Source organism: Salmo trutta, chromosome 9 (genome assembly GCF_901001165.1).
Source record: "Salmo trutta chromosome 9, fSalTru1.1, whole genome shotgun sequence".
NCBI lineage: Eukaryota > Metazoa > Chordata > Actinopteri > Salmoniformes > Salmonidae > Salmo > Salmo trutta.
The window spans coordinates 3,246,965-3,271,539 of NC_042965.1; the positions used below are offsets into that span (position 1 = coordinate 3,246,965).

General features: G+C 40.2%; 2 protein-coding genes across 4 annotated transcripts in view; both read right to left on the bottom strand.

Moving 5' to 3' along the window:
• The window catches only part of LOC115199738 (rhotekin), a 128,497-nt gene extending 124,413 nt beyond the window's left edge, over positions 1-4,084 (bottom strand). The window contains exon 1 of one of the 2 annotated variants that reach the window (XM_029762128.1): positions 3,654-4,084. In XM_029762128.1, the coding sequence (XP_029617988.1) occupies positions 3,654-3,764 (111 nt within the window). In that variant the 5' untranslated portion in view covers positions 3,765-4,084. The remainder of the gene's footprint in view (positions 1-3,653) is intronic. The other variant, XM_029762132.1, reaches the window with a different exon arrangement.
• A 13,873-nt stretch (positions 4,085-17,957) lies between these two features.
• LOC115199741 (survival motor neuron protein 1) lies at positions 17,958-23,174 on the bottom strand. 2 transcript variants are annotated; one of them, XM_029762134.1, is made up of 9 exons: positions 23,032-23,174; positions 20,548-20,619; positions 20,184-20,303; positions 19,911-20,102; positions 19,441-19,614; positions 19,137-19,211; positions 18,869-18,976; positions 18,395-18,472; positions 17,958-18,108 (listed from the first exon to the last, which is right to left on the bottom strand). In XM_029762134.1, the coding sequence occupies exons 1-8, from the start codon at positions 23,077-23,079 to the stop codon at positions 18,419-18,421; spliced, it is 843 nt and encodes a 280-aa protein (XP_029617994.1). In that variant the 5' UTR covers positions 23,080-23,174; the 3' UTR covers positions 17,958-18,108; positions 18,395-18,418. The 2 variants fall into 2 exon arrangements, with proteins under 2 accessions (XP_029617994.1, XP_029617993.1); XM_029762133.1 differs by having other exon boundaries at positions 17,958-18,203.
• Between the last annotated feature and the right edge of the window lie 1,401 nt (positions 23,175-24,575).

A 24,575-nucleotide genomic window follows, 5' to 3' on the forward strand; every position in this document is an offset into this window, starting at 1 on the left:
ACTCTTACCCGTATACATGGATGAACGCATCACGGCCGAATGAAACCAATCCAAACTCATCTCCCGGCATGTCCAGCCCATCCATTATCTCAGCCAATCATGGCTAGCGGCAAGATTCATGTCTTTTTCCATGGCTTGTAATTTAACAATTGTATTTGTATTTATGGATGGAATACAAGTCTGTTATTAAGGCACATGAAAGTCTACGTTCCAGAAGGTATTTCTGCAAAAAAAACACATTTAGTAAAAATGTACGTTCAAATGCCTCCTCACCTGTGATGTAGTGACATGCGATGTACACCTAGTTTCCTGATACAAGTAACATTTGAGCATAATGTAAGCCTACCAACAAACCAATGAAGCAAATCACATAACATTTTCAAGTGGAAATAGCTTTTGATTTCTATGATATAGCCTACAGTAGCCTATATTTGGTGTTCAAAGCAGGCATACATTGCATGAGACTTTTAAAATGTTTTTACATGATGAAGGGCTTGACATGAATTATTTTTTACTTGGTCTGTAACACCATGGGCCAAATAGGTGACTGTAAATTGCATTGTACTTTACAAAATAAAATGAATTATTATTACCAAATAGAGAATTAGACAATGTAGGCTACCCCTCAACCTATTAGCTAATTTGCATATTCAAGTCTGTCTCAAAATACAACACTGTCCCTTTAACTTTTTCACATGTGAGTTCCAAATATCTCTGTCACCCCAGCATGAGTTGTTTTATGCACATGATGTCAGAAGGAACTCACTTTTCAAAATGTGATTGTTATGCAATAGTACAGTTAGCACACGCTGCCTGCTAATTATCCATAAGCAGGTTCAACTTGTCAATTTCAAATGATTTTTTAACAAGTTTTATTTTCTATCAACAGTTTGAATTGAGGTGTGTTCCACCTCATTAATTCACATTGAAGTATCTCATTTCACTGTTGTGGACAATTTATGTTTAGGCTTCACTGAGCCAGACAAACTTCTCTTTTTGAGAAGAGCCAAATCACTTTCCCAGTGTTTCTGCAGAACTGGCACATTTTCTGGCTGGCGCTCGCATTGCCTTCATTGTTGTTTACCTTACAAATAATAACTTGGGACATGTGTGAATTTCTATCAAAGTAAGTGCCTTATTTTCTGTATATCGTGTTGTCGTTTCCACTGTAGCATACAGTATGTATGTGAGTATGTATGTATGTATGTATGTATGTATGTATGTATGTATGTATGTATGTATGTATGTATGTATGTATGTATGTATGTAGCATAATGTATTTACAGTTTTATTCAAATGTTTTCAAGTTTTGGTGACAAATAATGCATTCCGATTATAGCTTAGTGGACACCTATGATGTGTGTAAAATACTGTGTTATGCTGTCGCTATTTCTGTGAATGTCTGAACATACAGCTTGAAATGTAGCCTACATGTTTTGTGCTCTTGTAGAATGCAAAAACTCCCCATTGCTGACCTATACTTATCTATAACTGGGCTAATAACACATTAACTAGAAAAGAATATCAACAAATGTTCACACGCGCTGCTCTGATCTGAAAAGCGCATTCCCTACGGATGATTGAAAGACCGCTCATGGGCTACCCCTGCCAATAGAATTCTACTCCATTGCCCTCTGCCTACAACAAAATCACAGACTCAATCTTGCAACATCAGAGTTGCTTTGTTTAGTAGCATTGGAAAGGGGCTGATTAAATGTTGATCCTATCACAGAAAAACATTGATCTATACAGTGCAAAGTAATGAGGTGTACTCAGTGAAGTTCAATTTCTTGCATCTCTACGCAATCTGGAATTTCTTCTGTGCAGCAGTCCTGGTGGAGGGGCATTCACTTTTAAGTGAAGGAAGGGAGGTAGGGGGAGAGGGAGTTTCTTCAACCAAACCAATCTACACCCATCTATCCACTCTCTCCCCCCACATTTCTCCATACAAGTGCCATCTGTCAACTTTCACAAAAAACAACTATTTAAACATGTAATTAAAATGATTTAATCAAAAGAGCAGTTGAACAAAAGTGAGAAAATGTAGGATGCCAACAACAAAGCAATTTCCCCTAATGTATCCTGGAGAGAGAGAGCATGGGGCAGTTCAAATTCTGTGACAGGAAAGGAAAGGATGGTCTCAGCTGATGTCCAAGCATTCTGATATGTTCTGTCCAGTTGTACCTCAAACAGACATGCAGGTGCCATCAACCAGCCTACATACCATCTGTGAGAGAACTGTGAGGATGGTCAAGACAGAGAGAGAATAATTACTATTGAGCATTCCATTTAAAAATAGTGTAAAACTGTTCTAGAGTCATATTGTTTCAGCACTGTAGGGTACAGCAGGGTTAGAGAGACATGTTGACTTATAGTCATGGAGACAGGCTTATTGCTTCTCATCATGGTGTTGTAGGAGGCAGTAGTGCAGGACCTTGAGAGCATGATGTCCACTGGATAGGGAATGACAACTGTGTGAATGGTCCTCTGAGTGAGTGAGTGAGTGAGTGAGTGAGTGAGTGAGTGAGTGAGTGAGTGAGTGAGTGAGTAAGTGAGTGAGTGAGTGAGTGAGTGAGTGAGTGAAAGAGAGGAATGAGTATCAGACTGGCTCCGTATCACTGCTCATCAGCCCCACATACAGGGGGTATGTATACATCCTGAGAAGTAAGACAATTGTCATACATTTCAGTGAGCAGGAAAGGATGTTTGAAGTATACCCATACCAATAAAAACGTACTGTATTGGCTAATGTAACTACATGAAATTCATGATGATCTGCTCAGATACCATACTGTGCCCTTCCCCTGTGGGAAAATTCCACACACACACACACACACACTATAGCTTAATTGGATATTGTTGCATGTGTAAGCAATAGCTAAGTTAGCTATGCAAAGTGCCAGATAGTAACTGCAGTTCATTATTAATCAGTCAATAAGCACCATCAGCTAGCTAATCAGCAGCCAGCTTGCTAGCTAGCCAGTAGTAGCCAGCCAGCTAGCTAGTGCAAGCGAACTTCGTTCAGTTGTTGAGTTTATTCTATTAGCATGCTAATTTCATGATAAGGTCTACAATCTACATCTTAACTAACATGAGTATTTTTTTATCTTCCTGTCACACTCACAGTCTAATCCATTGTTTGTGCTGCCAACCTAGGCTGTAAACATCTCCCTCCCAAGCCCTGTGAATATTCTATGAGCTTCCAGGTATGAACAAAACAAAAAAACGAAAATGGAAAATTTGAATAAAATGTGTTGTTATTTGTTTGTTATTCCATGTCCAATTTTAACACAATAAATGAGAAAACAAGTGGATGTCCGATTTTAGTTTTTTCAAATTCAGAAACCCAAAACGAAAATCTAGCCATTTTCCATTTTTCCACTTTGTCTTCTGAATCAAATAACCAATGACAGGAAGATACACGGACCCCCTACCATTAAATTGTTGCACATTTCAATGAAAGAGAAATACACTAGCCATTACCCGCTAGAATGTATCACGGATTTGGGGACAACTTTGTACCTGCCATTGCCCAGCACAACACGTTTCTCATTGTGATTGCAGCGCAATCATAGTGCGGATACAGTGCGCAACGACCAATGAAAGGAAACAAAACCCTACGTTCGTCCTCGATAAGAATAACCTCAATTTACCTGTAACGTGTCCAAGAAAACACTCCGTCTGAACTTCCCTCGCCGTATCTCCATTTCAAGGGCTGAACCACGGGCAATCGTGGCTCTTGTTGTTTGAGTTCGGCAAAACATTGCAAGCTTGCGGGTTATAATCAAAAGACCTCTTGCTGTTTGAAACGTCCTATTGGTAGGTATGCGCTGGTGTGAAGATCCTTTTGAAAGTAGCTTATCCAGGTGCGCAACTACATCAACATTTCTCGAAAGGACACAATTATGTTTAGGCTACTCTCAACTATTTTTCAACTGCAAATAACAAACTTTTCATAGAGGAATACTTACAGACTCCCTGTATCATTTCCAGAAAGCTCTGAATTCCCTGGTGTGCCCAGTGTATGTGACTCCGTGGTGCCCGACATAATTTTTCGACTATCCCAGTTGAGACCTCTACCGGTGATGTCTTGTTTAGCACTGCATGTAGGCAGGGATTCTGCCTTGTGCTGCTGGACCCGGTTTCCCGATAGAGATGGAGCTGAGGCTTACGAGTTTTTTAAAAATCTATAGGGTCGACATTAAACAATAAAACGATCCACATCAAAATCCTTCTGTTTAAGTTAGAGATCTGCTGTGGAAAGTGGCAGAGATACAGTCCTGTGCCCCACAGGACTGTAATCTCTGCCACTTTCCACAGCAGATGTTACATAGGCAGATGTGGTAAATTGAGACTGAAGTCAGTACCACCGATGAGCCAACTTCTGTCTGTAGTATCCAAAAGGTTTGGGCTACAAGCAAATTATGACTCCACTATGGAAAGGGGAGACATTTTCCATTTTGCTTTATAAGGTAGCCGGTACCGGTATTCAAAATATTAAAAAAATATATATCGATTTCTTGAGCTTTCTTAAATCTTCTAGATATGGGACAGACACTTCAAAACATTATACTGTCTGATTTGCTATTTATGAATGCGCTATTAAATGCTTTTCTATGAGCTATAGCAGTAAAGGCCAAATTAAATATATATATATATATATATATATATTATATATATATCTATCTTTGGCGGATACCTACATGGGGTCCTAAACTTCAAAATCAAATAGGAAAATTATCCATGGTATGACCAACTTAAAACAATTCCATATGTTAGCTTAGTTAGTAGACACCCCCCCCCCCCTCCCCCACACCCCAACGGCTGAAGATGAAATATGCGTTTTCCAAAACACAACGCAGAGACAACGTACCCTAAGTGCGTCGTTGAGGCACATGTCGATGATAGGATTTAAAGAATGGCAGCCCTGCTCTCAGATCAGCTTTCTCCATTCAAATCTTACCTTAACATTATAATTATTCCACAATACTGATGACGGATCAGCTCCTAGAAAGATATTAGCACCTATGGCTGCAAATATTGAGGGGGGCTTATTCTATTGATAACCCAATAATAATGTACTAAGTCAAGATTTGGCACCGGGGTGTATTCATTACCGAAAATGTTTACCGTTTTAGAACCAAACAGAAGAAAATAGAGCAAACGGAACGCAACTGTGAGGGACCTACCTAAATTTATCCAAGAGAAACTCTCTTTTGCAACATAATTGGCATCATGATTACACCCCTTTTCTGGCTAAGTTCAGGTTAAGTTACAAAGCAGACCAACACAGCCACTAAGCATTGCAAAGACAATGTAGGCTACTGTAGGCTACTGTAGCCTGCCCAAGTTTACTGTACAGCCTAGCCTACTGTGGAAAAATGACGTCAGTCTACTGTTGGTGCTTCTGCCGATTCTGGTGACAAACTATTCATAGGCAAAAGAGAAGAGGACAAGTAGCATGAGGAGGACATTGAGGGGGTAAATTCAGGTAAGTAGGTGTCATGGACCAGATGGGGCAAATAAGATGCTATCTGGATAAGTGTATATCTCATATCACATCAGACAGAGAGGAAAGCACGGGAACGCAGGGGGGGGGTTTTGGGAATCAAAGAACTGAAAAAGAGTGTGAACCTCTACCTTCACTCTTTTCCCCTCACCAGAATTGGTTGTGCCAGATTGAGGCTGATGGTTGTTCAGCAACTGTTGTTGCTGTGTAAGTAGGGTAGGGATGGCAGGGATCATGACCGTAGGGGCACCAGCCTGGTTCCATGGTTGAGAGGCCATAGGGGGGCTGGTGGCAAGGAGCTAAGTGTAATTTACAACCACCTGTAATGGCCAATAAAGCTCAAGGACTGTGTATCAGAAACCCTTAATGCCCCCTGGTCATATGGACTGTACTAAGACCTGCTGTGAATGGAATCTGAAAGGTCAAAGGACGTCTTGGTCTCGCTTAAAAATACTGTTATCGCTGGTATTAGGTCCTCAGTCCTCATTCTTCGAAAGATGGCTTTTAGTTCTTAACAATACATAAGCAAAATATGCCTTACTGTTGATGTGTTTTGATGTCTTTTTTCTGTTAATTCACAAACAGATTGTCTGAACCATAAAGAGCCTTGTTAACTGAAGTCTGCCTGCCTGCCAGTCATAAAAGCTAAATTAGGCCTCTGATTAAAATACAGTTGAAGTCAGAAGTTTCATCACATTCCCAGTGGGTCAGAAGTTTACATACACTCAATTAATATTTGGTAGCATTGCCTTTAAATTGTTTAACTTGGGTCAAACGTTTTGGGTAGCCTCCCACAAGCTTCCCACAATAAGTTGGGTGAATATTAGCCCATTCCTCCTGATGGAGCTGGTGTAAGTGAGTCAGGTTTGTAGGCCTGCCTGCTCGCACACACTTTTTCAGTTCTGCCCACAAATTTTCTATAGGATTGAGGTCAGGGCTTTGTGATGGCCACTCCAATACCTTGACTTTGTTGTCCTTAAGCTATTTTGCCATAACTTTGGAAGTATGATTGGGGTCATTGTCCATTTGGAAGACCCATTTGCAACCAAGCTTTAACTTCCTGACTGATGTCTTGAGATGTTGCTTCAGTATATCCACATCATATCCACATCATATCCACATCACCCTCATGATGCCATCTATTTTGTGAAGTGCACCAGTCCCTCCTGCAGCAAAGCACCCCCACAACATGATGCTGTCACCCCTTTGCTTCACGGTTGGAATGGTGTTCTTCGGGTTGCAAGCCTCCCCCTTTTTCCTCCAAACATAACGATGGTCATTATGGCCAAACAGTTCTATTTTTCTTTCATCAGACCAGAGGACATTTCACCCAAAACTACGATTTTGTCCTCATGTGCAGTTGCAAACCGTCTGGCTTTTTTATGGCGGTTTTGGAGCAGTGGTTTCTTCCTTGCTGAGCGGCATTTCAGGTTATGTCGATATAGGACACGTTTTACTGTGGATATAGATACTTTTGTACCTGTTTCCTCCAGCATCTTCACAAGGTCCTTTGCTGTTGTTCTGGGATTGATTTTCACTTTTCGCACCAAAGTACGTTCATCTCTAGGAGACAGAACGCGTCTCCTTCCTGAGCGGTATGACGGCGGCGTGGTCCCATGGTGTTTATACTTGCATACTATTGTTTGTACAGATGAACGCGGTACCTTCAGGCATATGGAAATTGCTCCCAAGGATGAACCAGACTTGTGGAGGTCTACAATTATTTTCTGAGGTCTTGGCTGATTTCTTTTGATTTTCCCATGATGTCAAGCAAAGAGGCACTGAGTGTGAAGGTAGGCCTTGAAATACATCCACAGGTACACCTCCTATTGACTCAAATGATGTCAATTAGCCTATCAGAAGCTTCTAAATTCATGACATCATTTTCTGGAATTTTCCAAGCTGTTTAAAGGCACGGTCAACTTAGTGTATGTAAACTTCTGACCCACTGGAATTGTGATACAGTGAATTATAAGTGAAATAATCTGTCTGTAAACAATTGTTGGAAAAATGACTTGTCATGCACAAAGTAGATATCCTAACCGACTTGCCAAGACTAGAGTTTGTTGACAAGAAATTTGTGGAGTGGTTGAAAAACAAGTTTTAATGACTCCAACCTAAGTGTATGTAAACTTCCAACTTCAACTGTACATTTACTTTGGGAGGGACATTTGTCTAGATCTTTCATGAGTGTCTATGTCTGGCTTTCTAATGATGATGAATGTATTATGCCATGGTCTTCATGTACCCCCTGCCACCCAGTCTCTCTCAATTCAGAGCAGGACGTAGCCTCAACAGCACTCTGTATGCTGGTGAATAGATGACTCAAAGAGAGAGAAAGACAATAATTGAACAGTTTTGAACAACTGTATTTCTTTCAAAATGAAGGAGAAGCAAGAGAGAAATAAATATAGAGAGTGATTGTCTTTTTTTCACTTTCACTTACTTAGCTATCAAATGCAGCTAGCTAGTTTAGCCTACTCAAACACCCTGCTCAAACAGAGGGATGATATGTTAGCTGGCTGGCTATAACTATCCAACACAACACTGGAACTCTTCCAAGTTAAGGTAGGCTTTTGGTTTGACTATTAGATATGCTGACTATGACGTTACTTTAGGTAATTTGGTGACAACGATGCGGTTTGGCTTGGAAAGTTTTTTTTCGCATGGTCACATACAGCTGGTGTGTTGTGCATTGAAGTCCACAAGCGAAGGGGAGAGGTGAGATGAGGAGAATGCATGGATGCGAGAAGGAATACAATGTGGCTGTTTGTTTACGCGTGATCAGGGGTGTATTCATTCTGCCAATTCTGTTGAAAAACTTTTCTTAAAATGGAAGCAAACAGAACAAAACGGGGATAAACATACTTAAATTTGTCCAATAGAAACTCTAATTTGCAACTGTTGACAAGAGTGTCACTGTCTGTCACCTCAAATTTGTGCAAGGCGGCATTGAATGTCACTGTCTGTCCATGTATCACTGTCTCTCGACCTGTGTGCACCTACGTCGTAAACTTTCATTCATAGGCTAGGTTGTAGCAACCTCATGATGGGTGTAGGGAAAATTTGAGTATCATGTAGTAGCCTAAATCTATCGTTGTTACATTGAACTGGGTGAATGGAATATAAATGACAGTAATCCAATATGCTGTAAAAGAAATAAGGCCATGCTCATGAAAAAAAATAGTCCTTCCTCATCTTAAACAGCACTGACCGCTACTGATCGACAAAACATTAAAGGGAAAGGGGATACCTAGTCAGTTGCACATCTGAATGCATTCAACCGAAATGTGTCTTCCTTATTTAACCCACTCCTCCAAATCAGCATTAACTCAGCACCTGGATTAAAAACATGATTTATGCCATGTTAATATGATATCTGAGTGAGAGTGACTTACAAAATCAATGCGGCCCTGTCATGCCAAATAGTATCTCCCTGCCAAAAAGTATATATATATTTTTTACTGCTCTAGGGATATAATTATTGTTTGGATAACCTTATTTACAATTATGTATTGATTTTTATCTTACATTTTTTTCATTCTTTATGCGATGCGCACTGCAGAGAATAGCGGAGAAGAATTATCACAATATTTGTTCGTGTGTCAATTAATCCCATAAGGGATGGTTTACCAACTGGTGATTTGACACGAAAATAAAATGTAATTCATTCATTCATATTTACCTCCGCCTTCCTAGTCAGCTAGCTAGACACCAGACTGTTTTCTTTAGCTAAAGTTAACTGGCTAGCTACTGTAACTTATTGAAGCTTTCTGTTTGTGTGTAGCTTGCGCTTCAATCGCATCCCTCAAGATTTAATTTTATCTTTCCAAGCAGCCAAAGTACTATGAAGGCACTAGAGGTCAACCAATTAATCGGCATGGCCGATTAATTAGGGCCGATTTCAAGTTTTCATAACAATCGGTAATCAGCATTTTTGGACGCTGATTATGGCCGATTACATTGCATTCCACGAGGAAACTGCGTGGCAGGCTGACCACCTGTTACGCAAGTGCAGCAACGAGCCAAGGTAAGTTGCTAGCTAGCAATAAACTTATCATATAAAAAACAATCAATCTTCACATAATCACTAGTTAACTACACATGGTTGATGATATTACTAGGTTAACTAGCTTTTCCTACGTTGCATATAATCAATGCGGTGCCTGTTAATTTATCATCAAATCACAGCCTACTTCGCCAAACGAGGGATGATTTAACAAAAGCGCATTCGTTGTACGAATGTACCGAACCATAAACATCAATGCCTTTCTTAAAATCAATACACAGAAGTATTTTTTTTAAACCTGCATATTTAGTTAAACGAAATTCATGTTAGCAGGCAATATTAACTAGGGAAATTGTGTCACTTCTCTTGCGCTCATTGTACGCAGAGTCAGGGTATATGCAACAGTTTGGGTGGCCTGGCTCGTTGCGAACTAATTTGCCAGAATTGTAGATAATTATGACATAACATTGAAGGTTGTGCAATGTAACAGCAATATTTAGACTTAGGGTTGCCACCCGTTCGATAAAATACGGAACAGTTCCGTATTTCACTGAAAGAATACCTTTTTTCTTTTTTCAAAATGATAGTTTACGGATTTGACCATATTAATAACCAAAGGCTCATATTTCTGTGTTTATTATATTATAATTACGTCTATGATTTGATATTTGATAGAGCAGTCTGACTGAGCGGTGGTAGGCAGCAGCAGGCTCGTAAGCATTCATTCAAACTTTACTGCGTTTGCCAGCAGCTCTTAGCGCTGCTTGATGCACAGCTCTTAGTGCTGCTTGATGCACAGTGCTGTTTATGACTTCAAGCCTATCAACTCCTGAAATTAGGCAGGCAATACTAAAGTGCCTATTAGAACATCCAATAGTCAAAGGTATATGAAATACCAATGGTATAGAGAGAAATAGTCGACGCGTCATAATTCCTATAATAACTACAACCTAAAACTTCTTAACTGGGAATATTGAAGAACTGGGGATATTGAACCACCAGATTTCATATGTTCTGAGCAAGGAACTTAAACGTTAGCTTTTTTACATGGCACATATTGCACTTTTACTTTCTTCTCCGACACTGTGTTTTTTCCTTATTTTAACCAAATTGAGCATGTTTCATTATTTATTTGAGACTAAATAGATTTTATTTATGTATTATATTAAGTTAAAATAAAAGTGTTCATTGTTCATTCAGTATTGTTGTAATTGTCATTATTACAAATATATTAAAAAATCGGCCGATTAATCGGTATTGGCTTTTTTTTTGGGTCCTCCAATAATCGGTATCGGCGATGAAAAATCATAATTGGTCGACCTCTAGAAGGCACCACTAATTTCGACAAGAGGCAAAACATTCAGAGAAATGTACAATTCAGGGTAACGTTAAGCATTTAACTATCAAATAACTGGACAGATTTAGCTATGCACAACCATTTTTCAACAACCATTTACCATCTAGCTAGTTGGTCATCTACATGTTGCTAGCTATACATAGAGTTATTTGTCTGTCATATTGAGATATCTAGCTATAAGTTAAACCTGATCAATCAAATGGAGATGGTGTGAGCAATTATGGTAATTCCAAATGCCCTTAAATAGGTGTCTTCACTAGACAGAAACAGACAGAGAGAGAGGGGTGGAGAGAGGAAGAAAGTGATAAAGAAAGGATGAAAGTGAGAGACGGAGAGAGGCCGGAAGAGAGTGGAAGATGGAGAGAGAGAGATGGAGAGAGAGAAACAGGGAGCGAGAAACAGAGAAAGGCAGCAGCGCAAATATATTTAGACTTGATTATTTCAACAGCTCGTCTCTCCCAACTTGTTAGGCAATCACATGTACCTGCGGGGGAAGAATGGCCAGTCACACAGGAGGGTGATTTTTACTAAGGAGGAGGCGGAGGAGGCCGTGCTGACCGAGATGCATGCTGGAGTGAAGCGCATGATTGCCAAAATCAACCTAAACTTCTTCTGACGTGGAATTGTCAAGGTGGACAGCTACAATTTACAATGTTTTTTTGTTTTTCCATGGTACATAATCAGACATATTTCAATATCTTACATTGTCAATAGATATCGCTTTCCTACCCCCTCCTCCAGGTTTGGATGAATGGACCAACCAGACCCTCAAGACTGCCATGGGAAAGTCCCTTGACGGGTACCAGGAACAGTGGGAGAACAACCTGAAGGTAATTCTCTCTGCACACAACAACAGCGTCCAGGCCTCCACCGAGTACGGACGGGAGCCGCAGATGTTGACTGAGGTAAACAATGCAATTGTATATACAATTATTGCATTAATGTAGTCTTTCAAATTTGTGATTGACTTAATGTTGCTGTTTGTCTATTGCTATTTTTTGTATAACGTACTTTCAGATCACTGAAACCCCACTTGACGTGGTGGAAATTGTCAAACCAGATCAGAAAACCTTCAAGGATCACCTTTGGGCACGGACTGAGAAGGATGTGGAAGTTTTTGACCAGGTAAAAATGATTGTCTGCTGCTAATCTATTTTCTGGCCCTCTAAGAGATATGTAAGAAATGTATTTGTAATATGAAATATAATTACATTTATTTCTGTTATCAATCAAGGTGAGACTGAACATCGACAAGGTGCAGGAGATAGAGAAGGAGAGCTACTGGAGAAGAATGAAGAAGGGGACCAAGTGCTTCGACATCCGGGCAAATTACTTGGATTAGAAGAAGGACGAAAGGAAGGCGAGACCTGGGAAACCTCACTGCTCTTCCGCTCCTAGCTGGAGTCACCATCTGTTAAGGTGAATATAAAAAATCTCAGATAATAACTATTTGCATTTTCACACAAAATAACCTGAAGCTAGTTTTAGTTTCCCTAACACTGATATTTTTCTCTGTCTTCCTAGGGTTACCTCGGTGGAAGCCAACAATCTTCTCAAGTTGGAGCAGTTAGACGGTGGACCACTGAAAGCCCTGACGCCCAAAACACTTTGGTGAAGCCCAATAGACAAAGTATGTTAAGCTTTGGTTGACTTTTGAGAAAGCAAGAAATGGTAGTTAAGCTGAGCTTATAAAAATGTACCTCTTCAATTTACCTCTCCAAATGACTTTAGGACCATTGACTGTCTGCGCCCCCCAGGAGGTATCCCATCCACCAGAACCAGTGGGTTCAGATCAGTCTGATTCTCTGTGCTCTGAGTCAGAACAGCTTGGAGGTAGGCTATACCTTCCAAAACGGTTGAAATGTACATGTCTCCCATTTATAACACTGCACTAATCCATCAAATCTTCTCACAGTAAAGTGTAACCTGCGTGTTTGCTTGTTTACGTCTCCGTCTCCTACCCTGTTCCCTTTAACTCTGCTTCTGTTCTCCGGGACCTAGAGGTTCTGCCCAACACCCAGACGTGGATCCACCTGATGTCCTCCATTACCAACCATTCTCCAACTTTTAATTACATCATCTACAGCTACTGTTATTGTGATGTTGTCATTACCTGCTAAGAACGTTTTCTTGCTCTATCATACTGGGCACATAATATGTTAGATACACAGATTAACTAAAAACACTAGCACTGCAAACACTCAGAACAAAGAGAGCAGCAGTGCTTGGACTTTGCAGTCTCTCTCTTCAAGTCCCAATTCCGAGACTGGCTTCCTGTTGAGAATAAGTGGCAGGCAGAACCTCCCACCCACACAGCAACCACTCTATATTCCACACACCAGAATTCAGTATTTTAGTCTGATTGCCATGTGAATGTACAACAAATCTGTGAAAATAAATTAATGACAACTGTACCAAAAACATTTCAAAGTTTAGATATTAAAATCTTAAATATGGCCAGGTTGGTTTTCACAGCTGTTTCACAAGGTGTTTCATTATTGTAAGTTGTATTTGATGGTATTTATTAGTTCCTCATTATGCATTGCTGTATCCTAGTACATACAACAGATATAGATATATTTAACCACTTGTGTGTACTAATGAGCTATGCAAGATAGAACAAAATGAATCAAAATATCGGACTACTGAAATTATATTATTTCAGTGTAGATAAGGGAAAGGCAGGTTCAAATAAAAACATGACATTCAGATAAGACAGTGTATGAATCGAACGGATTTGCATATGAATGGAGTGGAAATTAGCTGACTTTGTGATCTGTAAGGTAAGTAACATTAATGTGTCAAGCAGATTACACGTTTTCACTCATTGAATGCAAGGGAAGCCAGCGAGCATTTGGCCTCCCCTGATTAAAAAAAAGTATAAAATAATAGCCAATCAGAGTTGAGTTAAACTGAGTGAGCTCAACACTGAATGGTCCTGGCGCACCCCAAAAAATGTCAAGGGAAGCCAGTTTGGATTTGGATACACACCAATCACATCAAAAGCAAAACGGAATTGTCAGAAACAACTTGACTTGTTTAATCTCGTTGTGTCATTGTCATCCGGTGGCTAACTAGCTAAAATTTGCCCTTTCCTAAATTAGCCAATGCACTGGCCAATGATTATAAAGGCGTGTCAGGAGGGCTATGTGTAGCTAGTGTATAGGAGTCAGGCGCAGGACAGCAGATAGGAGTAAATAAACGTATTTTACTCAACATATAATAAATGCAATACAGGAACAGCGCCCACAACAGCGGACCTTCCAACATAGAAACAATCACTCACAAACAAACATGGGGGAACAGGGGGTTAAATAATGAACAGGTAATTGGGGGATTGAAACCAGGTGTGCAAGACAAAGACAAAACAAATGGAAAATGAAAAGTGGATCGGCGATGGCTAGAAGGCCGGTGACGTCGACCGCCGAACGCCGCCCGAACAAGGAGAGGGACCGACTTCGGCGGAAGTCGTGACAGTGCGATTCTGATCCAAACATAAACTCATACATTGTGCCCCTGGCCTGAGGCGATGGAAGTTCAATATGTAGCTAGATGTAGTAGGCTAATGTTAGCTAGCTGGCTAATCGTTGGCCATGAAAGGAAGTTAGGCTAGCGAGCAAGTATGTTAGCCAGGTAACCCAGGACAACAAAAACTCAAAGCGTGTACTGTATGACAGAGTTATAGACCGTTTAGGCAACATGAAAGAGGAGGATGGCATTGGCGTTTCTCTATAAGTAGGTCTAGGGTGAGTGAACATGTTTTTTCTACTTGCACATACACACATAAAGAGAGATATCAGAACCATGGACAGCCACATCATATTTATCTTATGTTGATTGGACTAAATAGTTTTTGGTATCTTTTAGTTGTCACGGTATTACACTAAGCATAGGTCATTTGATGATGTTGAAATGTTGAAATAATGCTAGAATAGTGGAGGCAGCTCCTGTTTTCTTTGCAACTTGTGGTAACTCTCCGTGGTTCTAAATCAATAGTTGTTTAGTGGTCCGAAAATGTCGGAAACATGAACTTGCTTGACCATGCTGCAGGTCATGTAACTGTTTGTTACATGCAATATGTTTTATGGACTTCATTGGACAGAGATTACTCTCCTGTTAGTGATGAAACAAAGGTGTGGTTGAATATATTCTGCCATTGTGTCTTCTTATTGTCTCAGCCTTAGGCCTATATATCAGGGTCAAAAGGCATATAAACAAACAGGTTATAGAGAAAAACAATGCAATTATCCCAACACAGGTAGTAATAGTTTTTTTCTCTCTGTCTTGGCTTCCCCAGGGATTTTACACATGCACTGTTACTGGTCACTGATCTTACCGTGTGCTTCGCGGGGTGAGCTTCCTGTTTGAAGCTTGCTCTGCCCCCTTCTATGATGTTTTTGATCATGTGGTTTCTCTGCAGGGGCTTAGTAACAATAGTTTTGATTTTCTCTTGTGAGACCAAGAAATAAATGCATCAGGATTAAGCTGTCAAACTCTTTCTGAATTCACCCTACTGCTTTCCACTTACGCATAATTTATTCACATCACTTTACTTTAACAGAATATTTATGTTGTTGTGTATGTTACATGTTTTTATTTGATTACTTTATTATTTAATTCCATGTCATCATTTCATCTCTATAGAGCTGCTGCCTATGCGGTCTGACAAAAATCACAATTTTAGTAGTTTTCCTGCAGTCTGAACAGCCAAAAAGTACATGGAATCAGACATTTCAAGCCACATTTCAAACCACCTTCATAGCTTTTCCAAGCTGAGGCAGACCCTCTGCACTCCTTGCTGAGGCAGACCCCTTGAATTGCTCATTGACAGGAAAGGGGCTTACATACAGCTATCCTATGCCTGACCCTGGGCTCACATCGGGGAACCAAGACGTTGTCCAAACCTAGCTCCCCCCATGACATTGGCCCAACCCAGATTGCCCTTAGTCTGGCTTTCTGACATTGTGATCCCTCTGCTCTCCGATGGGCAATTCTCATGGCAACGGTCTCCATCACACACACACACAATAAACAGCAGTGTCTGCTGAGTCATACACAGTGGCAAACGTTGGCACAGCCGGTACAAAATGTCAGTGATAGAACACCTACAAAAAGACAATCACATAGCTGTGAGCAAAGCCTAGAGAACAGCTGGGGCATGATGGCATAGTCTAAAATAGGAGACAATAGTCCTCTCTCATCTTAACCACAGAATCTCTCCCTCTCACACACACACATGTGAGTAGAAAAAACATCCACATGGCCTCCAGAGGGGAAATATTAGAGCTAGCACATTACTTATAATAATGACATGGCTTTTTATGTACTACTACAGTATGTAGTACTATATGCGTATACTGTACATGCCCTTTATATTTTGACTCCAATTTATTGTGGATTAGTCCTTTGGGACATAACTAGAGAAGTAATTACCCTTTAATGATGTGAAAAGATTTATGGGTATCAAGGTATAAAGAGGATAAAGCAAAATAGAAATTAAACGTTTGCGTTACGTCTAAGCCCAGCAGACGTTACAGTACCATTACATTAAAAAAAATATTGTTCTCTTGATATGAACCAAAAATCCAACAATATACAACCTCCAACCGAAGTGTATACCCTGCAAAGGGATATCAAAATGAACTTAGCCTAGACATCAGTAGATCTGAAATGAATGGATACTGGGAATTTGGTGAAAACACCATCAAAGGGCTAGGTGGAACTGTGGCCGTATTGCTTATACAATCCTTTCATTTTTACACAAGTGTCTTGGAGATAGGGCTGGTGCAATGGGTTGTTGATTTGGGATATGTCTTATGGTATAACGTATTGTGGTCGAGTATTTCAGGCCTAAACCTCTTCCCCTCCTGGTAGAGATAGTGCCAGGGCAGAGGGACTACGTTTGGCCTCCCCCCAGCCCAAGGTCTTGGTAATCCTATTTTGGCGTTGATGTTATACTAGGGGTGCATTCATTAGTGCACACCGTAGCAAACAGTTTTGCAACAGAAGATGTTTCCAATGAAAACTGCTTTCTTATTGGGCAGATTCAGGTAGGTCCCTCCCAGTTTCATCCCGTTTGCTTCCTAGTGAGTACACCGCAGCTTTGGAAGCTTCTCTCATCAGGGAGCAAAGAGGACAGTTGTGAAACAAAGAGATGGATATGAGTGTCTTATTACAGATTATGGTCGGTATATGTTTGTGAGACGTTGCTGGCCAACATTGAAAACAGGTTGCAAAACATCACTCATAAATTGACCTTTAGTTGATCAATTGACATGATAGAATGATGTCATGCTTTAATGTAAGCAGGAACTTTTAAAACAATTGCTGTAACATTACTTCTTCAGTGTGTACCGGACTACCCTGCCATCTACTGGGGAAGAACTGTTACTGTGGCAGGTAGCCTAGTGGTTAGAGCGTTGAACTAGTAACCAAAAGGTTGCAAGATCAAATCCCCGAGCTGACAAGGTAAAAATCTGTCGTTCTCCCTCTGAACAAGGCAGTTAACCCACTGTTCCTATGCAGTCATTGAAAATAAGAATGTGTTCTTAACTGACTTGCCTAGTTAAATATAGGTCAAATAAAACTACATCAAGGTGATTGTACCAAAGCTGATCTATCATATTGACCAGATAGTCGAGTGCCAACTCTAACAATGTCCTCAAAGATGGAAGCAGGAGGGAGGAGGCGAGATCAAGGCCATTCTAGCCAATGAGAGGAAATACAGGAACAACTAAGTTGTTTTTCTCAAAGTTAACAGAATGCCACGTACATCTGCTTATATCAGTACATTTGTAACAGCCTTAGGATAACAACTTATATTCGATCAAATAAGCCTCACGTAATTTGATACTCTCTCATAAACCTCCATATAAAAAGTGCGTGATCTCACGTGGACAATTTTTTTAGGTCAATTCAGCTCGCTTTGCCTCTTCCTCTCTGATTGTACGATCTCGCAAGCCCTGTATATCAATGCCCTCAATAAATATAAAGTATGAAATGTCGTAACTTTCCATGTGCGAGATCAACTAATTGAATATTCACATGTATTAAAGAAAATAAACGGAACATCTAACAGCAAATTGTGAGCTAAGAGCCTTTATTTGGGTTTATTTACAAAGAATACAAAACTTAACCCTGAAACACATGGAGGCTTTGAAACAAGAGTTCATTCACACGTTACAATTCATTCACAGCACTCCAGTCCTCTGCATCTGGGATGGAGACAAACACCTAGGACCCGCAGCAGAACACAAAGGTAATTATTTTTGTGTTTTTTTTGGTGGCGGGATGAACAAACGTTTTGAAGATATTAGTTGGCGGTTTGTCTGAAATGGCAAGATAATTATAATTATATTCTTTCCACAAAGTGGCAATCGAAACATCGGAGGCTCATGCAAGTCAGTCAAGAAAGAATCCTTTCCGAGCAGGTAATGGCTACAACACAATAATAAAAAAAAAACACTAAAGTAAGTCAGTTTAGTAAACTACTAAAAACTGCTATTTATAATTTATTTACCAGGTAAGGACGAAGTCCCCTTCTTCACTTGTGGTGAGCCTTCTTTCCAGCAGCTTCTTTGCGGCCTTGCTTTAACCCCTATAACGGAAAAGAAAAGAAGCAACTTAGACACTGACTTCCTTTTGCATCGAAAAATCCGTTTACACCTGGTATTGAACTAAAAATATATGACCGATCAATATTAACGTGATCCAGATTCGTCAAGTTTTAATGTCACATGCACGTACAATGAAATGCTTTTCTTGCAAGCTTTAACCCCAACAATGCAGTAATGAACAACAATGCAATACTAAAAATAACAAAAAAGGTAGAACAGAAACAAACCAGAGATTTAAAATAAGAACAGAACGTTTATCCATGTAGATGCCGCTATGCGTATTAGATAGTGAATTATTCAACTTAATCATCAGTAATAAGCAATTCCTGTCTCATCTACAGCGTGCAAGACATGATGCGGATGGCGTGTAACTGTACCAGGTAGTATCCTGTGTGGTATCCACTCATGTACCAGGCGATCAGCATACTTCCCAAGGCCTCATCATCCTCTCCATCTGGACTCATGGGGGGAGGGGGAGGGATCATCTGACAAAGAGACAAAACAACCATGTTCAGACTGGTGCATCTTTCAGAACGCTGCATGACGAAATGTACCAGCGTCACTGCTCAATAGAATAGAGTCTGATCTCTACGGGCAACATTTCAAATGCCAGAGAATATTTCTGTGCTCTAGAATCTACCGTACCGGTGGCCCAGAGGGCATCATGGGAGGCCATCCCGGAGGGGCAGGCCCGGAGGCCCCGGGTCGTCTAGAGTCTCCCTGTAGACAGAACAACACTCTTCAATATGCCCACTCCATTGTCAAATAAAGGATTTATTCCATCCACACATACAAGATGTCATGTTTCAAATGCCACCTCTGCCTGTTAAGCAACTTCCAAATGAAAGTTAAAGCAAAAGTTCACCAAAATGTGTTGGTGCTTTTCGTATGTTAAGAAGTAACGCACGGATGAATAGTGACTGACAACCTACAATTAGGGTCTACTTACCATTCTGAAGCCAGGCATGGGAGGGGGACCTGGGGGAAAGCCAGGGAAACCTGGACCCCACATCGGAGGTACTTTGGGGGATTTGGATTTGGGTTTAGAGCGTGGCGCGTGACTGTGAGGGTGTGGGGCGGACGACCTGTCGCTCTCCTTTGTAGAAGACTCTGCTTCTTTAACCTGCATTACAGAAAGAGAAATAAGAACCCTCCAAAAAAAATTCCCCTTCAAAAGTAATTGCAGTCTGACTTCTATGCCTAAATCACTTCTCTCCAATCTGTGAATGGAAACTGAGTGTCCCGTGTCCACCAGCCTGACTGCTGAGCTCACCATTCTATTTCACTTCACGTGCAGTAAAACAGAATGGTGAATGCAGCGGTCAGGCTGGTTCCACCAGGCTAACCGTCCATTCTCATCAGTGGTTAGAAAACCAAATCATACACTTAGGATCATCTTCACAAACATCCTTAACGTACCTTGTCGGGGGCTTCCTCCTCTACCTCGGAGCTCTCAGTCAGAAGGTCTCGGAGGTTCTGCTCCTCCTCGTTCCCATAGTCTGTGAACACAACTACACAGGTGCCCCTCTTCTCGTCTATGGAGGCGATAGTGGCGGCGTAAAGCTTGCCGTCTTCAGACCAGTAGGCACAGCAGGGCTCGCCGACTCTCCACTGCAACACAATAATTGTTGTACATCTGTTAGGTTAGACCCTTTTCATTTAACAGTATTTGTATTATTTCGCAGTACCTACCTCTTTATCGGAAGGAGCACTACTTCTCTTTCTGCTGCGGTTCTTTTTGTGGTTTTTCCGTTTCTTTCCAGGGTTGTCTTTCTTTGAGATTGTCGTGTCCTCCTCACCCTTCAGGGCAGTCTGACAGTCAGGATCAATGGTTAAAAAACGTATCAAAAATGTGAGTATGACGTCAGAGGGATAACAGAACATTTTCAAGGATACTTTTCTGAGATGCTACTTCAGGAGACATGTTTGCCTACTGTAATGCACAAACTGTAGCTGTAATGGCACGATACTGATGTTTCTCAACCTAATCATCAATCCATATGGAGGAAAATAAGAACACAGTCAACAGAATCCTATAATAACACTGTAGAGGCACCTTAAATGATGCAACTGCTTTGTCGTAGGCCTTTATCAGCGCAGTGTCATCCCAAATGTCAGAATCATCACTCTAGGAGAAAAATACAATTAGATGAATCAATCAAATCATCTGAGAAACTTAAAGAGTAAGAGCGTTATTTATAATAAGGGTTACATGGAGAAAACTGTTGTGGGTTCGCAGACTACCGTGGACAACAGTAGGGGTGGAAAGATCTCCTTTATAGTAAACGCATCGCATGAATCTATCATTGTATTTTCCATCGTATTTGCAGGTCCGAGAAAAATGTGCCTTTTATAAACAGTTCATGCAATTATTCCCCATCATTTTACATATTAGAAGAATCGTTTTTAATACCACACCAATGACTGAAATTACAGGCTAAGAATGGACAGATATAGGCTTGCGTGTTCATCTTATATTTCTCCAATGACAAATCAGTGTGTCCCGTTTGCAATGAAACTGTCCCTGTTTGCAAATAATTAAATCTGAGAAGTCATTAAGAATCTGAGTATGGTATTTTCAAAAGTTAGGCCTACCAACACAGAGTAGCCCTACCAACACAGAGTAGGCCTATCAACACAGAGTAGGCCTATCAACACAGAACAATGTCAACTTTAACTGCTGGCTACTCCTTTTCCGTGGCTTAACCCAACGAGAGAAGGTGTAAAGTGTTTCCCTAAAAGCTGTCTTTAATCAATTGATAGTGAACGAATGAAATGACTTCCCAAGCAAAGCCTATTTTTAGTTTCCTCGGCTAGAGAGGTTGTATCTCAGCCTCTGAATGTCAAAGAAGCAAAACAATGATATTCCCATATGCATCACAGTCACGTCTTTTCCCGGCTGGTCACATAGACTAGACGTAACACAGTAAATGTAAATCAGGGATACTCAAACTAGAGTGATATGTCGCGGTTGGTATGGTTACATAAGTTAGAAGGTTCCTTCATGTAAAATACACCCAAACCCACTCATTCCTTTAATTTAGGGTGTTGAATAACACTAATATGTGCGAACAATATTTTTTGGTGAACAAACGTTTCAATTTGACATAATATGGTTGGTAGCGAAACAGAAAATCGTTGTGGAAATCTGTTGCAGCTCAAGTCGACTACAAAATCTACAATGCAATGCTCTCTCTATGGGCATGTAACGTAGCTAATTACACTATCTATTTCTTAAATAGGAAGAAATAGGCTCCAACACAAAGCCCTCTTGTTGTTAGTAAAGTGTAAATAAAATGAAGACGGTTGAAATAAATTTAGCCTACTCGAATTTGCTTACTTTCAGCACCATAAGCTGTCCATTTCAGATTGATTGTGCCGCAATGCTGTTTGAAGTACAACGTAAGTTACTTACACCTGGCTTATTGTGAGGTCATTAACTCAGAAAAATACATCATGGGTAATAAACATATTGGTTTTAATACAAATCTATTATAGTAGTAGCAAGCTATCAAAGTTGACCTCCGGTCCTCCATCTCAAACTGAACAGAACATAGATAGTGCATAGGCCTAACGAAAAAAATGTTGGGGGAAGAAACCTTTGACTCTCCTCCTGAATTGCCACCATAGGACTATACAGCACAGTCATGAGTTAGGCAGCACACAAAAAGTTTCTGATCAGCAAGAGCAGATTGGAATATCAGGATTGGAATATCCATAGCAGTGTAATGCAGCCCAGTTGTCTTTACACCATCCCAGCAGCTATTTTATAAATATAATTTGGCGCTGTGCTTCTCCGAGCATGCACTTCGTAGGCTATAGATCATTTAATTGAGACCACACTAAATAGCCTACTTGATATCGCGCCCCGCGGAGAATCAGAGATGAGGGGCAACATCTGGCATACATCGATATATAGCCTAATAAGCAACTCATTCTAAAACACTGAGAAATATTGAAATGTAATAAATTATAAATTACATGACCCTCCCCTTGACTGAAATTGAAAAAGCATGACCCTACCCCATTTTCCTCCAGGTAACCATTCTGTACATTTCGATCCATCCCTCACATTATGCTTTCTACTTGCTAGCCAATGTTCCATCTAGCTTGTCGTGATGAACAGCTCAATATCCATAGCTGTATAATAAATGTGTCATAACTAGATGGCCAAGCTAACTAGCAGGTAATTGCTAGATAGTAAAACATATCCAATGCTATGTGACCTTCCTGGTTCCCGCTAACTACATTTGGAATTGGCCATCAGGCATTTTAGTGCCTGACGCTGGCATATCAACTGGCAATCTGACTTGTTACCACTAACACCAAAGATTATGAAAATTAACCCTACATCTGTGCTGCTAACACTACAACTCCAGTGCTATAGCGAGTAGCTCGCTATCTATCTAGCTAGGTGGCTAACTTCGTTGGTATCTAGCGAATCTGCAACCATTAGCTTAAATTCAACAATAGCTACTAGTTAGCAAGCCAATCTACGCAGTTATCTACTTACTGAGTAACTATATAAATGATAACTTACTTGTCCAGCTCCACGAGCAAAAAGCATATCTTTACACCCATTTGCCATGAATACGCAGAAAAGTGGCTGCTCTCACAGCTTTGATTGTTGGGTTTTTACTGAAGCGAAGCAACGTGCGTCGCTGACGTTCCTAATAATGATGACGTTGAAAAGCTGCGACAAAATTGTTGGCACGTTGGCTTGGCAACGGACTGACGTCCCTCTGTCAACGAACACTTCTGTTTACATTTGTTGGCAAGTCGTGAATGTCGGCAAAAAAAAAATGCATTCTTAAACCTTTCCTGTACCTATGTTTGTCCTCTGTTGATGCGCGCCTTTGTTTGCTGAAATCCATACTTTTTAATAAAACGTTAATCAATTACAACCGCTAACAGTTTCCCTGTTGATATTAAACAGGGATATGTGCGTTCACGCTGCGTTGCCATCTTAGAGCAACAGCAATTAGGAAATAGTCAATGGTTGTATTTGATTAACGTTTTTTTTTAATGTATTTCAGCATTTAAGAAAGGCACACAACAACAGAGGAAAAAACATGTTTTAAGTATTGACGCATAGCGAGTCAGAAGTTCATTAAAAAAACTAGTCGAGGTACTTGGCTTGGTGTATGCTTACTATAGTTTGATCATGTTGCTTGAAATGTATATGTTATTTTGTTCTTGTTGTGTTCCAATTAAGACTCTTAAAATTGAGAAGAGCATCTCAGACGATGCTACTGACTTTGAGGCTATTTCAGAAAAGGGTAAGCAAAGCCACTCTGGATCCACAGTGCCTGAAAGCTAATTAAGCATGTCCTGTTACACAGCAGTGTTGTAATCTTCATTGCATTTTCTTTCAGAATTTGAACACACAGAGGGGTATCTTCAAACAAATCATACTCCAGTGAGTTGACTAACTATTCTAATCTAATGTGTATAATTGTACTACAAACATACATGGCTATGGTTGATTACAACAGCCTTGTTTTTTTTCTCTTAACTGCTGATTGGAATGACTGCAACACACTTCAACACATAACGCGCTTCATCTTCACCTCAGATATGACCACTTTGTCTCATTGCACAGGGTCAGTGTGGAGGGATGAAATCTATAGTGCCTTTTCGTAATGTAGAACTTATGTCTGAATACCTAATATGTTATTTATTGCATAGCCTTGTTTATTTATCGGTGTATATTTTAATAATGAACCAGGATTGAACATGTAACATCAAATGGGGCCCAAGGAATAGTTAGTTTTATTCTACCTGTTCACCAAATCTAAATTGTAACACAATCTGTTCAATAAACTGAGCAGTGACCATGCAAGTGGCATATTGTAAAAAGTTAGTTTATGTAGACAGTGTTCACACAAATATGTTACTTGATCCAACATGTACTCAAACAAAAAGTATAAAACCTGTGATTTTTTGCAAATCTGACTACTACTATCTGAAAAACATTATTCACTTGACCCAAAACATGGTGACAGTTGATGTGAAGTGAACAGAAGCTGTATTTAAAGGTTCTCCACCTGTCATTTGTGTCCACCTTAGTAATGCCAGATTACT

Coding starts and splice junctions, on each gene's coding strand:
- LOC115199741 (XM_029762134.1), bottom strand. CDS start 23,079: ATGGCAAATGGGTGTAAAGATATGCTTTTTGCTCGTGGAGCTGGACAA. Junction 20,620..23,031: donor TTGCTCGTGGAGCTGGACAA/GTAAGTTATCAT, acceptor TTTTTCTCCTAG/AGTGATGATTCTGACATTTG. Junction 18,977..19,136: donor TGATGCCCTCTGGGCCACCG/GTACGGTAGATT, acceptor TCTCTTTGTCAG/ATGATCCCTCCCCCTCCCCC.